The sequence below is a fragment of the Hetaerina americana genome, unplaced genomic scaffold (assembly GCF_022747635.1).
Source record: "Hetaerina americana unplaced genomic scaffold, ioHetAmer1.1.p SCAF_10, whole genome shotgun sequence".
In the NCBI taxonomy this organism is placed as follows: domain Eukaryota; kingdom Metazoa; phylum Arthropoda; class Insecta; order Odonata; family Calopterygidae; genus Hetaerina; species Hetaerina americana.
In genome coordinates this window covers 48653958-48671113 of record NW_027286070.1, presented here as the reverse complement: position 1 = coordinate 48671113, position 17156 = coordinate 48653958, and the positions used below count along the sequence as shown (strand labels likewise).

Sequence of the window (17156 nt, the reverse complement as noted above, 5' to 3'; positions counted from 1 at the left end):
TATATATATATATATATATATATATATATATATATATATATATATGTGTGTGTGTATATGTATATTTTTTGTATATATATGTGTATATATATATATTTCTATGTGTATATATTTATATATAATATATATCAGTAAATATTTGACAATCCGATTTCTGATTATCTTTACCCTACAGTTGTTACGCGTCATAATTGCATGTCTTGCTCTTTTGATGGGAAAAACCCTCCTTGAATATTGCGAGAAATCCTCGTTAATGAACAGCGAAGGTAGCTCTTACGCTTAAGTTACCACGGTGTTTGTTCCGTTATAATTCCTCAATTGCGGACTAATCGATCACCGACGTCGTCATTTATGTATCTCCAATGCCCTAGGTATCTTGTTTTCATTACGCTTCGCAGCGAGAAATCCCATTACAGAGGATTATTTACTTATGGTCGGACATTGACGCTCTTCTCCGTGACCTGATAAGTTTTTGTTGGGGGCCAGGTGTGAAAATATATTACTTTTAATATCGATTTTACAAGAATTAGAATCCGTGGTGACCTTGGCGACCGAGCTGTATTTTTAATTAGGTAGCTAATATTTTAAAGATCCTTTGAACTATAGCGTGTCATGCAGGATAATATTCCTCCGTGAGAGGGCGCTTCATGTTTTTTTAACTCTCTAAAAGTAATTAAACGTAATTAGTGTATTTTGTTTCGAGACAACAGTTAAGAATAAGCGCTTTAACTCATCGATTGATTTAATATATTCTTGTGGAGGGTTCCTTTAATTAGAGAATCTTGGCACTTATTGTCATGCATGTTGGTCTATTACGTCATCCACCGAAATGAAATCATTTGTAGAGGACAATGGCCTTGTTGAAAGCGAAGGTATTGTGGCGTAGGCTCAGTGATTTTCTTTGGCTCCATAAATGGTGCCTCAAGGAAATTATCGTGAGTCCTTGCTATTGTATGGCTATCGTACCTGTATATAAATGTGATCTCTCTCTTCTTCGAACCATCCACTTCTGGGTGTGTCTTCAACATCCAGAAGATTGAAACGTCTGTTGCAAACAAGTCAGTAGTATAACTTAGCATCTCACATTCTCAGTCGGATCCTGTCAATAGATATGGCTTCCTTGAAACGCTAGGCCTTGGTCCAATGCATGGAATTTCCCTGTTTAGGCAATGCGTGGTGACCTAAGTCAGAGAGTGTCGAATACGGAATCCGCCAGTCGCAGAGTTTTCTGTTGCTAGGGTAATGGGTTTGGGTATGGTCTCGTCGCTGGACCGAATGGGTCATGATTGAGTGCCGCGCTTAATTCGTCGGATATCTGTAATTCATTTGTGGTCGAGGACTCAGAAAAATAACTGATCTTAGGCAGCCACTAAGTTTATTCAAGGGGTCTTCACATTTGTGATCATTCAAATGGAAGTTGTAGTAACCAGATAATAAGGGAAGTTTTTATCCGTCATCCGTGTTAAATTCTAAAAATATTTCAGTCTTTGACGTTGCTATATAGTATGATTAAAAGGCCACTCTTGAAACCAGAATGAAAAATCAAAGAAGTAAATGAGTACATATTCATTTATTTTATGTTTATTCCTGAATATATAATGACAGCGCTCTGAGCATGACATTTCCGAACACCCAGTTCATTTCAGAACGAAGAAAGGGGAAAACAACCTAAACACTTGGACTTCAAGAATTTTTGCAACGCTTAAATTATAACGAAGCGGGCTCTTCATTCCCATATTTGTCAATGAAACCAATTGAGTTTGCCTTTTGAACATTTGCGACGCATGCTTAAGTATAACTTTACATAAGAGTGTAAAAAATAATGACTAAATAAATACAAACTTATGTAAGAGATACATTATATATGCTAATTTATATTAATGCGAAAATGATATGTGAACAAATTATTTTTGGGAAATTAATATGGGCGGATTTTCTGGTAAAAACTGTAACAAGAGAAGAGGTTTTTCTTTTAAGGGTTTTTGGAACAACTAGTCTACTGCAGAAATTTTGAAATGATGTATCAGGAATACTATATTTTATAGATCCTGGAGAATGTAATAATTTCTCATAATTTTTTTCTTTTCAAAATGTAAAAGTTTGTGCAAAGAAGGAATAATCTTATTTGACAAACTCTTTACGTCGGTATTCGATTGAATGATGCCACGTTATGTAAACTTTAAAATCCATTTTTTTTCAAAACCACTGATATATTATTAATTCTCTAACATTACGAGGAACACATTCCCTCACGTACAGCCAGCTAGTGGTTAGCAAGTGAAAAATCGCCTCTCGAATACGTGTACTTCTACAGTATGGTGTAATCCGTGTACTTAATACGGGTTTTGTACGAAACAAGTGAGGTGGAGTAAAAATATTTTATTTATCTCCCAACTAGACGAGACATTTTTTTTCTGCAAACCAAGTCACGTAGAACCAGTACGTTTGAAGAATGTGTGTTTCCTTCAACATTAAAGGCACAAAGTAATTCCGTGTTCTTTAAAGCAAAAAGGAAGAGGATAATCGATAATCGAGTCAAAAGATGGCGAGATTCAACGTGGTACTCTTTCGTAATCTCAAGCAAGCTTCCTCTCCAGTTCTCGCTGATGATAAATATGAAATATTTTTATTTACGCCTATTTTATTAGATGAAGTCTGGTATGAACTGGAAAAATGTACAAAAGTCATCTTCTGAGTCTTTACTCTCCTATTGTGGGTAGTCAAAATATGTTATTCACCCATCGCGTTATACTTTCCATCATTTATTTGTTATTAAGTTCCAGGTTTATCATTATATACTGAAGAAAATAATTAACTAACTAACATGTTATATAACTAACTTTAATTTGATTTTTTAAATAATTTATCGCGAAAATATTCATGGAAGCCATTCTATTTTTTCGTTTCTTTGTAAATTAAAGGCAATATTTTCCCAGAGTTCCCACATGGCATTTCACTGGCTGAAACATTAACTTCGAAAAACAATGTCAGCATCAAGGGTAATATTCATTATAATTCTAAGACTTGATACCTTCGACATGCAATACATGGGTTCTAAAGAATTCTGTAGCGTTTGGTAGAAATCAGCATCATTCAAATCATCGCTTCCCGTGTCCGGAGCCCATCAATTGGTCGCGCGAACACTCGCTCAGGGCTGCAGGACCTGATGTGCAGATGTCCTCTACACTATGAGTACTATGGCTTTCTCTCTCTTCTCGGGAAATAAACAGCCGTCAGTGCACCCCGTATGCCTTATCTACTCGTTTTTAGGAATCGACTTTGTATTATACTTTCATGAAAATGAGAAGTTTGTCTATTTTCTTAATAAACGCATGGTGGATGCTGTGATGCTGTTGGGAACAATGTTTATTAATTTCGTATTAATCCGAAAACAGCACTTTGACCTTTACATCGAACGTTTAGAAACGATATAAGAAGATTAGCAATTACAAACACCCAAGCCCATGACGAAGAAAAACCCACCTGGGTGGAAATCGAACACGCGACCTCTGGGTTCGAGTGCCAGTCGAGGATGTTACCCCGCTTCGACAATTACAGAATTTTAACAAAGCAAGATACATAGTAGGTGAAATCATAAGTTTAATATTATTTTTATGTTAAAATTGGTTTTAGAAAAGAATCATCGTGTGGTATTGTTAAGTGATTCGTAAAAACGGTCTAAGTAACAACTTATAGTGGCTAATAATACATTTTATAGATGTGAATGGATTCTTCTGATGCGTGCATTTCCACCCTTGAGCTTAGTTGGTATGCCTTGTATCATTTTTTTCAAGTTAGTCATCACCGTCTTTGTCTTCTTATGAAATACTTATGCTCTTTCTCCTTTTTCTCTTTAAAACTTTAATTGTCCTTGATTTGGTGCATACAAGTTATTAAGTGTACAAATACCTGTATTGTGCCCTTCGAAAAGCGCAAACTATTTGCATCTTCCCTATATTCCTCCTTCCATTTTTTCGGATTTCAAAAGGAATTTCACATTCCAGTCTATTCAAATGTAACATTCTCTTTATTCTACCTTTTCAAGCAAGGTTTTTCCGACTATCTCAAGTGATACCCCTGAGGTCCCAATTCGCAGGAAAGCCGCCCCTAAATAAATAAATTGACGGGGTTAGTTCCCTCTACGCTCTTGGAAATTTTGCTGCATTTATCTTGGGCGCGAGATACACAATAAACTTATTTCGCTTCCCATTTAGGAGAAAGCTTATGTTTAGATGCGAAAGAAACTTCTTGGCCGTAGGCTTGTAAAACGGAGATATACATGTTTGTATGATATATGTTCGTTGACGATGGCCATTTGTATTATACACCGTATAATACAAATTTATTAACTGATCACATTTCTGGGGTCTGAAAGTATTTACAACAGAGTATGTGAGTATAAATATATTCCTGATTTTAATAGAATTATAATTGATTCAACTGAACCGATATTAGAGCTGTCATCTCTGTTCAATTGAGTCCAAATAATTTCTGAATAAATGACCTCGTCAAATTGAACATAATCTTTTTTTCATTTTTCCGACCATTGTTTAGTTATGGCCCTTGCGCATATTATGTGGTAAATTTTCACTCCACTTTACCACCTACAGACGAAGAAGTCAGCCGAACGCTCTGCCGCATTAAAAAATTGTTTATATTTGCATGATAGTTCATTGAATTGTAAATTTTCTATATCAGTCTCAAACTTGATTACCCTCTCAGAATAGTTTGATTGGTGATTTCGGGTGCATCAGACTAAAAGTAATCATTTTCAACATTTCAGAATGACCACTTCTTTCGGCGAATCCAACAGAAAGGAATGCCTATTGGGAACACGGGGAAAATAAATGACCGCTAACGTTTTGTTTTTTCAGCTCGATGGGTATCGAATGGATCGCGTCCTTAAGTGTTGATATACATTACTTAATTCAAGTTGTACTTCAAAGCAGTAATTATTAGGAAGGGCGCTTAATCTTGCGTTTTCTATTCATTCCGTTCACCGCAATCGTTTACACTTTTTTTTTTATAAACTCGAACGATCCGGCGGCCTTTTAAATTTAATTTCTGTGTTTTCCAGTCATAGAATAAAAAAATACTTTCTTGCGTGTTTCCGCAGCTTGGAGAAAACCGCCCGCGAGAGTGCCCGCGCGTGGTCGGAATAAGGTTTGGCATCCGCGGCGGATATACGTTTTCTCTCGCGCACCTGACCAATTGGATCTCAATTCGCGGAGGATTGCGTCACTCTCGAGCGATCAATTTCGGGGAAATCATTACGGATTGTCATGCTGGATAGCGAGCGATGAGTTTGGCGTGGAGATAAGCGCGCGATGCGTGGGGGAAACCAACGGTTAATTAGGACGGACATCCCGATATCGCAACAAACAGCAGTTCAAGTCCTCGCGTCGGGCGCTTAAACACCGTCAATATCGCGAAACCACTGAGAATCGTGGCAGGTAGTGCAAGTCGAATGAACTATCGGAGGACTGGTGGCGTCAAGGAATACGAGACAACTGTCCAAAGTGGAATCATGGAGTGAGTAGAACGAACAGGGTTACTGCATTCTCTCTGATCTTAGTCGTACCCCTTGGCTGTAGCGTAAACCATGTGTCCTAAACTTATACAGCAGTATCGACGGCAATATCCACGTAGTAATAATGTAACTAATTGGAGTGGGCTGGGCTTCATAGACTCAGCTTCCTTTCGTATTTCAAACGGTTCATTTTAAATTTTAACAACATTGCTCCTGTTGACAGTAGTGGGGTTGAAAACTCATCAACATTTGTAACGGCTCGAAAAAAATGAAGCCAAAAAGTCATTTGAAGACCTTTGTGGTTAGAATAACCACAAAGGTCTTTTTTCTCTTTTTCAGTATCCACAGTCGAATAAAAAATTTTCAGCAGTACATATATTGATCGCTGAAGTGAACGGAAGGATTGAGGGGGTGGGGGATGCAAATTGGCGACTTTCCGGCTGTGGGAAGAGGAGAGAATAGTCCTTAGACATTCATCCGCGGCGTACTGAAATAAAACTGGTTTGTGCCATCAACGCTGTCAGCATGAAATAAGGCCGGCAATGAATACGATTATGTAGTCTTAGGTAATTATTGTCCTGGTGGAATTGGAGAATAATTTAATGTAGTGTGTGGCGTCATATTTTGTCTTGTCAAATACAAAGCTAAGAAATGCAGCGATGTTATGTCTTTAACGATCCAAAACATAACTTAAGTGGTAGAATGCCAAATAATAATTGGCATGGTGTCTTCAACTAGGACCGCGCAAGATTGGAATCGGTTCGAACAGCACACATGAAATTCGTACGATTGCGCGAGCTGTTTTGAATTGGGCGTGGCCGTATTTTATCGGGCGGAGCCTATTGGAACCGGATTGCCGCTGTCGGGTAAAGAAATCATTTCCGTTTTAGAATTAACCTGCAGTAAGGAACGGCGAATCAAAAGCTAAGGGTCAGTCACCTTTTCATGAGAGCTTCCTCCTCCTCTTTCAGAATTTTCGTTCGTATGTGGCCCGAGCTTGAATTGGTACTCTTTGTTTTATTGTAAACAATGATCTCGGACTTTCGTTTTTTCGCCGAACTAGGCACTTCATTACTTGTGCAGACGTTCATTCGTCTCCCAATTTTGCCACCGCCTGATTGCGCCTTCGAAAGTTTATTTTTCGTTTAATAGCCATAATGTTAACGGTATTAGTAGTTTCCAAATGTTTCCGATTTTTTATTACTAGTGGAGACGTAGTAATTACTTACGTGTAACGGTGCGCGAGTGTCATAATTACCTCCCTGGGTGGTGCCAACCTTGCTAGATAGTTATTTTCGTGTTTCCGTAAAAGGGCCGGCAAAATTCAGACACTTGTTTCCAGCATTCCTCACGCCCTCCCAGATATGTCGTTGTGTAGAACGGGGTCCGAAGGTCAAACGCCCTGTAGTCAGGAGAGCGAGGAGAAATGACCGACCTGTTACCTCACTTAATCGTGAGGATTATTGGGGGACTAATCAAGCCAATGTTAGAATGTCACCACGAAGAAAATAAATGTCTAAAATCTAGGGCGATGCAATTGGTGGGAGGGCTAACTTAATGAGTGAATGGACACAGATCTCGACGGTCCTCAAGGGGAAGGTGATGGAGATCATTTAACCTCATAAGCGGATAATATTAAGTTATTGCTGCAACAGTTTTACCGACTTTACCTTGCTAAATCAATAAACCATAATAATTAATCCCTAGCTTGACCCTGGAAGGCGAGAGCACTACGATAAGCTAAATGAATTTCCAGCATTTGCGGCAGTTGAAAGCATTCAGTTTGACTCTTCGAACAACCCGAAGATTGATAGGGATCGCCATTTGTCACAAATAACTCAGATGACTGGCGACCTAACGTTCCGGTAGCCCTCGTGGCACCATGTATGACAATATTTGAATGAAGAATTTTCTATTTACTGTAAGTACTCTTTATTTTACCTTCGCAGAATGACGGCCCACTCGTCAATCCTATGAGTACGCGAATGTGGAAGGGAGGCGATCCCCCTTCAAACCTCTTCCCATTCCCCATGAACGCGCCCCTGTTTCGCGGAAAATGATTAATAATTCCTGGAGGTATGACCCTTATCCTTTCGTCCGAGAAGAAGGATATTTAGGTGAAAATCTAAGAGGAGCCTCTGCAATCGTTAACACCGGTCATCAATCCGAATGCTTATTTTTCTTCTGCTTACCAACCCATCCTCTCTTCGGCGGGTCAGTCTCTTCATTCTGCCATACTCCCTAATTGTATTATATGGTTTAAGTATGTAGTTTAAATGGAAAATTCTTTATATCTACTTCTACTTGCATTAGTTTCTTCATATGATTGTTTGATCCTAAGAGTATGCCTTTTTTGTTGATTATTTAGTGAGTTAATACCCAGCTAATTGGGCGTCTTGGGTAATCCCTGGATTAATTCGCAATGGCATTACACACATCGATCCGCTCATATTGCTTTTTCTGAATTGTGCCTATTTTTCTGACCGTTGGAAAAAATATATAATCCAACTACATACAAAGGCCTCCTAGATAAGTCGCTGACTTTTTATCGAAGCCATAAATTATCTTTCTTCGATAAATATTTGACCGTTACTTGCATCGATTTTTGGAAGAAAATGCCATATTTGTGTCGAGCATGAACGTAAACATTTTATCATATCCTTCAACCGATATTGACGAGCTAGAAATCGAATTATTTTCACGGATATACGTGGAAGTGAATGAATCCCAATGGATATCAACGGCAAATGACCAAAGACAGCACAGCAAATATAAAAGTTCAAAATTTTGAGAATTGAAAAATGACTTGTGTTGCGGTCATAAATCTGGTAAATGTTATACAATTTGTATACACGTATATTTGTAAAGGAACTTCGTAAAAAATGAGGAATTAGTTTTCAGCGGTTTAATACCACTGTCCTTCTTTCCATCATCTAACATATCGGTATCTAATTAATATATCATAGCTAAGAGTTGTATAAATGATTTATGAATTACAGAATTAAATTGTTCTTAATAATTATAATTTCGTTTTCTTTCTCATTTATCCAGCCTTGGAGCTTCCATGACATGGATTCCTCCCGAGCCTCATCCCAAGCCAAAAGATACAAAAATAAGATTCTGGGAAGCTTTTCAACAGGTGAGTTGAATTGATACTGCTGAGTGACTTATGTTAAATGAACACTTAGGGGGCCGAGTCGAGACCTTAGGCATCATATTCAGCTTGAAGTTAAATGTAAATTACTGCATTCGAAGTACATGTACTATGAAATTTATGCTTGAGGAGTTTTGGTGCATATGATCTGGTTTCGTTGAAAGTATTTTTATAAGCTAGCTAAAATTGGATTCTACATTTGAGATACAGTCCCCTGGATGTGTACAACGGCTGCGCTTTAGCTGAATACTGAACTCCCGCAATGGAGTGCTCTGTAATCCATTTTATTCCAATACGGCATTTCTTGTAGACGTGTGCAAGTCGCAGGGGAGATAGAAAAATTGAGATGAAATTAATTCATCATAGTTTGGAAAAATCAATTGACAGGGGAATTTGACACTCAAATTCATATGCAGTGGTAGGATATTTTTAAATGAATTCGTCTTCGGATCATTATTTGAGGTAATTACAAATGAGCTGCAGGGCCTAACATATTCATTTAACACTGAATTGTGAAATAGATTACCTTGATACCACTTATATGAGATTATGAAGCGATTTGGGCAAATTAAAATTCTTTTAAATTAAACATGGGAGTTTCAATTCTTTGATTGGCCTGCTTTTCAAGAGAAATAATTGTAATAAAAACGGAGATTCGAGATCAATCTTAATTCTAAAAATGACTTATCGTGATAGGTATATATAATAATTGTACTAAATAATATTTGTATTTCATGTGATGCTATATTCTACTCTGAATTAGACTTTTTTTCAATAATTGAGTATCATCCTTTGGTTGGCCATGATACTGTTGCTACAATTGATGGGAGTCGTAAACGTTATGCCTGTTAAAGATGGAATATTGCTGCACAAGATTTGCACATTCCTCAACTTGAACTTTTCAGGTTTTGAACAACCCTCCATTGCCACGTTTCCTTTGAAACTTGACTTGATTAACTTTTTCAATATCCACCGCATACAAGGATTGTATAGAAAGTATCGGGAAAAGTTTCGGAAAATTAATTTCAGATATTGCTACAATGCCTCAAAAATCTTCAAAGTACATCCCTTGAGCGTCGACACACTTTTGCCAGAGACTTTTCCGCTACTCGAAGGCTCCCTGGTAGGCGGGTTCCGGAAGGTTCTTAAGGGTACCCCCGCAAGCTCCTTTGATGGTACTTAGGGTTCCAAGGTGGTGTCCTTTGAGGCAGAATTTAACTTTTGGGAATAGGAAATAGTCTGCTGGTGACCAGTCGGGACTGTAAGAAGTTTGGGGAATCGTCGCTAGCAGACACTCGACTCTACTCTTGGTTGTCCGTCAAGACCTTCGGGGCCAAATTTTCAGTGATAATGGTGTGTCCTGTCATCTTATCAATGCCAATACGATCTGCGATCATGTACAAACTCAACCGACGGTCTGGATTCAGCACTTCTCGCACGCGGTGCACGCTGTCGTCGGGTCTTGATGTCGACGGCCATCCAGCGCGGGGCTCGTACTCCACGCTCTCTCGGCTATTTTTGAAGAGTTTGTGCCACTTTAAACTGCAATTTGTGACATGCTTTCATCCTTGGACGTATGGCGAATCATGCCCAACGTCTTTGTACCCGATTTCCCCCGTCCAACACAAAATTTGATGGCGTTTCACTGTTTAATCGTTCGCTGCAGTTTGCGCTTGTACCGAGTCACTCGATAGGAGTTCACTAGAATCAAAGTAGTCTGAACGAACGCTCACAGGTGATTGGCGCTTTGCGCGTGTTGAAGGTCAGACCACTGAGCCTGCGCGCTGTGACGTACAGTCGCGTCAGGGAAATTTTTTTAATACAAATGTTGTTTTATTCAAGAATAAATTTTGTTGCCGATGTCCGTCATTCCTTGGGTTGATATTGTATTCCACGATTTTTATGAATTTAAGGTTGTTACGAGTTTCTTTTACCCATTGGTTTGTTGTTATAGGGATATCTTTCAATGTTTCAATCTCAATTTTATATCATGATAGCTTGAAATTCCTTGTGAATTGTTCGTTTTCCTTCTGGATGGAAGAAAACGTTAATCCAAATCGAAAAGCTGACAATTTCCGCTGGTCGCGTAAAAACATACGTTTTGTGTGGAAATGCGTCCAGTGTCGTATTTCGCTCCTCATATCCTTTCCCTCGTAGAGCAATAAAGTGGTGACATTTGACGATACTTTTATGATAAGAGGACCGAAATAAGTGGCACATATTGTTCAAAGCCTTTGAGTTGCAATAGTGTCGTTATAATTGTACTATGAAGCTTTATTAAATGTATGAAGTGATTGAAAATGCTGGAACTGTAGTAGTTTTATTTTTAAATTTTTGTATCCCTATTTAGAGAGTATTCTGCAAGTATCTTCATTGCTATTTTCGTGTATTATAAGAAGTGCTGCGATCGTATTCTAACTGAAATTCTCCCCGATACTTTTTAGATCGGGGTGAATATTGCTGACTCGATAGAGATGAATGGAGGTTTAGAAGTTGTGGATGATTTTATTGAATCTTGATGTTTTTTCACAGACATGGGCAACTTTAGCTGTTCACTGCATGGTGATAATGGTTGGGATGACCCTTGGTTTCTCGGCTATTTTGCTGCCGCAACTTGAAGAGGCCGACTCAGACATAAAAATAAGCAGAAGTGACGCTTCATGGTTGGGTAAGTATTATTCTGTCTGTTAACTCCTTGTCTCCATTCACCGTACCCCTTCACTCTACCTCTAAGAAGTGGTAAATTAAATATCAACATGTGTGCGTGTGTGTATGTATGTATATGCGTGTGTGTGTGTGTGTGTGTGTATGTGTGTATATATATATATATATATATATATATATATATATATATATATAATACTGGCTCCGGTGACTCGGTTTTTGGAACTGTATTAAAGCAGTACCTTTCCTTAAATATTCATTTACGATATCGTTTAATGACTATATCCTATTTCATATATTCCGGACAAAATATTTTAACCTTTCCTAAATATTATATCATGTCTAGTACGGAATGAAAGCAGTCTGTTTTCTGTACTTTTTGCTGGAACTAATTCTGCTTGATCTTTGTACTTTTATGCCTACACCGTCCCTAAAATGAATGTTTACTTTTTTAATGAGCGTGATTATGTATAGGCATATTTAATGATTGTATTAACTATAATCTGCGGAAAATATAGCGTGGTAGACTTCAGCTAATGGCTGTATTTAAAATTTACGATAAAATGTATTAGGATGTTGTTGTAGACAACATTTTCGGTTAATGAAACAGTTGATTGATGATGAGGATAGATAAATTTATAGCACTTTGCGGATGAGCTTAGATCTTACTTTATCTATCCCATTGATCGACGCAGATAAGGTTAACGTTGAAAATGACCATTTTACTATGCCATCGTAATACTGTATCAAGGTCGCCATTTACTTCGATGATCAATGCAATTGCAGTTCTCCGCCCTGTTCTCGTATCTGATAGCCGCTCATCTTCTTTTAATTACCGAGTTAATGAATTTCATTCGCAGTGTTATCTACAGTTCTCCGATTCAACTCTCCTATGGTTATTGCCTTCCCTCCATGCAAGCCGTTATCTCTTTCCTTACGTAATTTCATAGACTTTTTACTTGCTCTGCGCACAACTTATAAATTATTAAGGCACTAGATGCGAATATTTAATCCTCATTACTTTCCATATTTCCATATTTCCATCTAGTATAGTTTAATTTGCCTTCGTGAGAATGAAACTGTTATGTATACACACACACACACACACACACACACACACACACACACACACACATATATATATATATATATACATATATATATATATATATACATATATATATATATATATATATATATATATATATATATATATATATATATATATATATATATATACACATTCAAACACGAAATCCCGCCAAACGGGGAATAAATACTCATATATACAGAAACAGATATAAGGAAAAGGGATAGGAACACACATAAAGGACGAACACAATAGAGGTGGGGAAGGCGGAATCGAACGGATCACAAGAGTAAAAATATTTCCTTGACCGGGAGTCAAACCTCGGATCTTTCCACTTGCCGGGCGGATGCTCTTAACCACTTGAGCTATCGAGGAAACGTAATTTACCCTGAGATCCGTGGGTCTAATATGTCGCCAAGCGCCCCGATTCTTTAGCCAAGAGATGGCGTCAGGGGGCTGTTTCATCCACCAAAGGAGAAATAGACAATACACAAGGGGAAAGGACAGACGGATCTCAGGGTAAATTACGTTTCCTCGATAGCTCAAGTGGTTAAGAGCATCCGCCCGGTAGGTTAAGAGCAATTGCACCTGGTAGAGTCAACCATGCCTGATAGGTCGAAGATTAGGAGCCAGACAAAAGGTAGTCCATGCAGCGTCTGTTCCTCAGTGATGCGGCTGCAAAGGTGTCTGACCCCAGTGGGGCGGCCATTGAGTGATTGTGTCACGTTAGAAACACTATTGAGGAATGCAGCGGGAAACCACCTCAATTATCATTCCCAAGATTGAAATGAATATGAGTCCTGGCAACTACGAGGCTCTGCCCAATCGGCCGTGTGTCGTGCCCGGCGGCGGGCGAGGCAAGGCTTCCGTGGTCGTCATCTCACGAAACCCTTGCGAAATAAAACAGACAGCAGAAGGACAGAAGACGTAGAAGAAGAAGACCAATTTAGTTAGAATAGGAACCTGTAATGTTCGGACGCGTGGAAATTCAAAAAGTATTTTGTTCATTTTCTCATATAAGAACTAATTTGCTCAGTCTTTTGGCTATACAGCTGTAAAATACTCGTAATATATCATTTAGCAGCTAAATAATACTGAGCATTTGGCGGATGACCATTACACCGAAAGTCACTCGTCCTGCCACAGACATGAGCATTGTGCAAACTCTTATTGTTCGGAAAAATCTGATATGAGGCAAAGATTTATCCCGAGCACCAAAACTTTTTACTTGGCCAAAAATATTGATACAAGATTTGTGCTCTCCCTGTGAAGTATGCGAACACATTAATGGTAATTCATAACTTTCAGTCTAGTTAAGATAATTACATATGCACACTAGTTCCAATATTTATGGTGAGAATAAGTCTGCTGTGGTGAAGTGAGATGATGTGTTTGGCTTTATTAACATTGAACCTGGAATAGTCAACCATTGGAAGTCTGTATTAGACCTTATCAATTATGCAGTTGATGTTTTGAAACATAGTATCAAAATTATTATTGAAATATTTTAAATTATATCTCTTGGTCAACATTTTTACTTATACACAGGGCCCGTACAATAAGTATCGGGATTGGTTCCAAAAATCAAAATTTATTGCAGTTATCATTACAATTACTTAATAATTTTTAAAATACATTCCTCCTGCATCGATATATGCTTAGTTCGGCGCGTCTGCCACTCGTCAAAAGCTCGCTGGAAGTCGGTTTCCGGAATACAGTTGAGAGCCTTTGTCGTCGCCGCTTGAACCGCTTCGATGGAGTTGAACCGATATCCTTTGAGCTCCTTTTGAGCTATCCTTTGAGGTAATAACGTTGTCGAGAAAATCTTCATCTTCCTGAACGCAGTCCAAAATTTCTTGCTAAATTTCCACCCGCGACATATTTTGTCCCTCGCTCAAGACTTTCGGCACCAGCATCGCGCACACTTTCCTCATCGCAAGATCCTCTGTTACAATGGTGTGGACGGTTCCGACTGAAAGGCCGGTCTCCTCACTGATAAGGGCGATGGTTAAACGCTTGTCAGAGTCAAAAACATTTTTCACTTTGACCACCTGAGCATCGGTTCGAGCGGTCGTCGGTCGTCCGTCACAATCACACGTCACAAAAATCCACCTGTCTCAACACATACCCGGGGGTGACTGAACTAAATTGCGCCTGAGTGGCGGGGGACCCCTCTACCGATCCGACTGGTCGAACCCCCATCCAACGCTCCATTGAGGCTACAGCGAAACAGTCACGATACTTATTGTACGGACCCTGTATGAGCACCTATTAATGTGGAATTGTTTTATGAAGAATGTTTGGCATTGCAGAAAATCTTTGATGCAAGAATCAATAGATTTTAACCCATTTGATCCATATGAATACATCATTCTTTGGAGAAAATAATTGAAGTCACAATTTTGCATTGAATTTTATTTGGTTGTGTTCAAAACTGTACCTAAACTGAATTGATATGCATGAGAGGAAACATGATGCTGGACACATTAAGTATTCAGACATAGAGGACTGAACACATTATTGTCTTAATGGTATCCTTAGAGATAGCTGCCCCTGAGAGAAAAGGTATTGATAAAATCTAATACTCACTGGTATCAAATATAGACATCTATATATGTATACCTTGTAGTGTTTTTGCACTACAAGGTATAAATAGCTTGTAGTGCCAGGTATATATACCAAGCTTAATGTGCGCCTGGATTTTTTTTTATTTTTGCAGCAAGTGTGGTGTCTATAGTAGCTCCCATTGGATCTCTGGGAGCAGGACCTGTTGTGCAGTGGCTAGGGTCAAAGAAGACAATAAGACTGTCTCTGGTTCCTTATGCTCTTGGTTGGCTCCTCATTTCCTTTGCCAATGGATTGCCAATGCTGCTTGCAGGAAGAGTAATCACAGGATTGGCGACCAGTGAGTTCATTTTTTAATTCTTCAAACCCATTTACTTGCTCTTGATTCCAAAAACCAACCCTAAGTGATTTTGGAACCAAGTTTGCTGCTTATAATTTTTTTCTCAATATTTTGGTTCAATTTTAATGCTATTGTTGATGTTTTCATTGATTTTCATCTGATTTGAATATAGTATGCTTCTCCATAAGTCACATCATGCTCTGGATTAATATTTATATTATATGGCGTGCCCTCACTCTCAAATTTAACTCTCTATTATTCATTTCCTTTAAGTATTTACTGAACCATTAAAAAAGTAAATGGATAAACTCTTTTAAGTTTTATGTATAATTAATCTCTTGAATATATGCTTTGTTTCAGCCTTTGGCAATACACCATGCATTGTGTATATCACGGAAGTTTCATCTCCCCACATGCGGTCAATGCTCACAGCGACTGGACCAACTCTAGGATCTCTGGGAATTTTAATGGCTTATGTGCTGGGGTGGCTGTTTTCTTGGAGGACAGTGGCCTTGGTTCCTGCTGCGTGGAATCTCATTTGTCTGATTGCCATTGCTACCATTCCTGAAAGTCCTGTGTGGCTGGTTTCACACAAGAGATTTGAGGAAGCTCGGAGAGCAATTTACTGGTTTCACAGAGTTAAACCACCGGGTAGGTTGTTTTATTATTTAAATTCTTTTGATGAATTATTATATAATAATAAAAGTTGCAAATGAAGAGATCATTCTATTTTTGACAAAAAAACCAGTATTACTCCAATTATGTTTGGTGCAGAATTTGGAAGCAATGGCTGTATTTGTTAGTTTAGGGTGCATGTATAAAGCAATTCTCTCATAATTCAGGTTGTCTCACTTCCTTCCCATGGCCAAAAATTGTCTTGTGCCATCTGCATTGAAATGTATTGCTATAATTCCAGTAGAAGACAGTTCATTTCAAGCCCTTTTAAAAAAGTCCAAATATTTATGATGCTTTAAATTGGAAAAGCTCACTCTAAAAATACATTTTCATTGCTTTTACACATGCTAAAAAGCAAACCACATTGCCCAGACCTAGGTTCAAATTCCATCCCAACACATATGCTAAGCCTTCTTTTTTCAAGGTAGGCAGTTGGAAATTTAATGAACCGTGACATGCTGCTATCACTATGAATTTTAGCAATAAATGGATTTTCAACTGTTCTTCAGTAGTTAATGAATATATTGTGTTAATTTATTAATGTTACGATGAAAAGAAAATAGAAGCTCCAGGAAACTAAAGAGTTAACTTGATATGGCTAGCTCTTGTTTAATGATGTGTTTCATCTTCTGATGTACGTAAGCATTACATGCATAGGCACATTTTTTCTAAAACAGTCAATAAACATTGATTTTACAGATTATGCATTACACCCAACATAATGCTAGTACAATTGCAATTACTAATTTTGAGGCAAATTATTATTATTTTTACGAAGGGCTGGCCTGCCAATTATGGTAGCTTTATGATAGACACAGTGGTCTATGGCATGCTACACTTTTAGGTTTTGTCTAGTAAGGGATTAAATACCTAAAGTCATGAATTCCAAGAAACCATTTTTTAATACCTTGTACTACTCTCTAGCTCCTTTCATTCACTCCAAAATATACATATAGTCTTTTCCTCCTGTATCCTTGTATACCCAACTCTTTTCTCTCTCTCTTAAGTCACACTCTTCTATGTGGAATTGCCACATCCACTTTTCCTGCCTTCTTTGACCTTGATCTGATAACCCTTTCTCTTCCTCTACCATGCCTAACTTTTTTTGTTTCCCACACTACCCATTTCAATTTTTCTA

The 17156-nt window shown here is 38.2% G+C and overlaps 1 protein-coding gene across 2 annotated transcripts in view; it reads left to right on the top strand.

The window, feature by feature from the left end:
• LOC139700103 (facilitated trehalose transporter Tret1-like) overlaps window positions 1-17156 on the top strand; it is an 89327-nt gene that overhangs the window by 63899 nt on the left and 8272 nt on the right. For both annotated transcript variants that reach the window (XM_071598623.1, XM_071598624.1), the window contains exons 3-6: window positions 8582-8669; window positions 11217-11352; window positions 15158-15343; window positions 15704-15994. In XM_071598623.1, the coding sequence (XP_071454724.1) occupies window positions 8582-8669; window positions 11217-11352; window positions 15158-15343; window positions 15704-15994 (701 nt within the window). The remainder of the gene's footprint in view (window positions 1-8581; window positions 8670-11216; window positions 11353-15157; window positions 15344-15703; window positions 15995-17156) is intronic.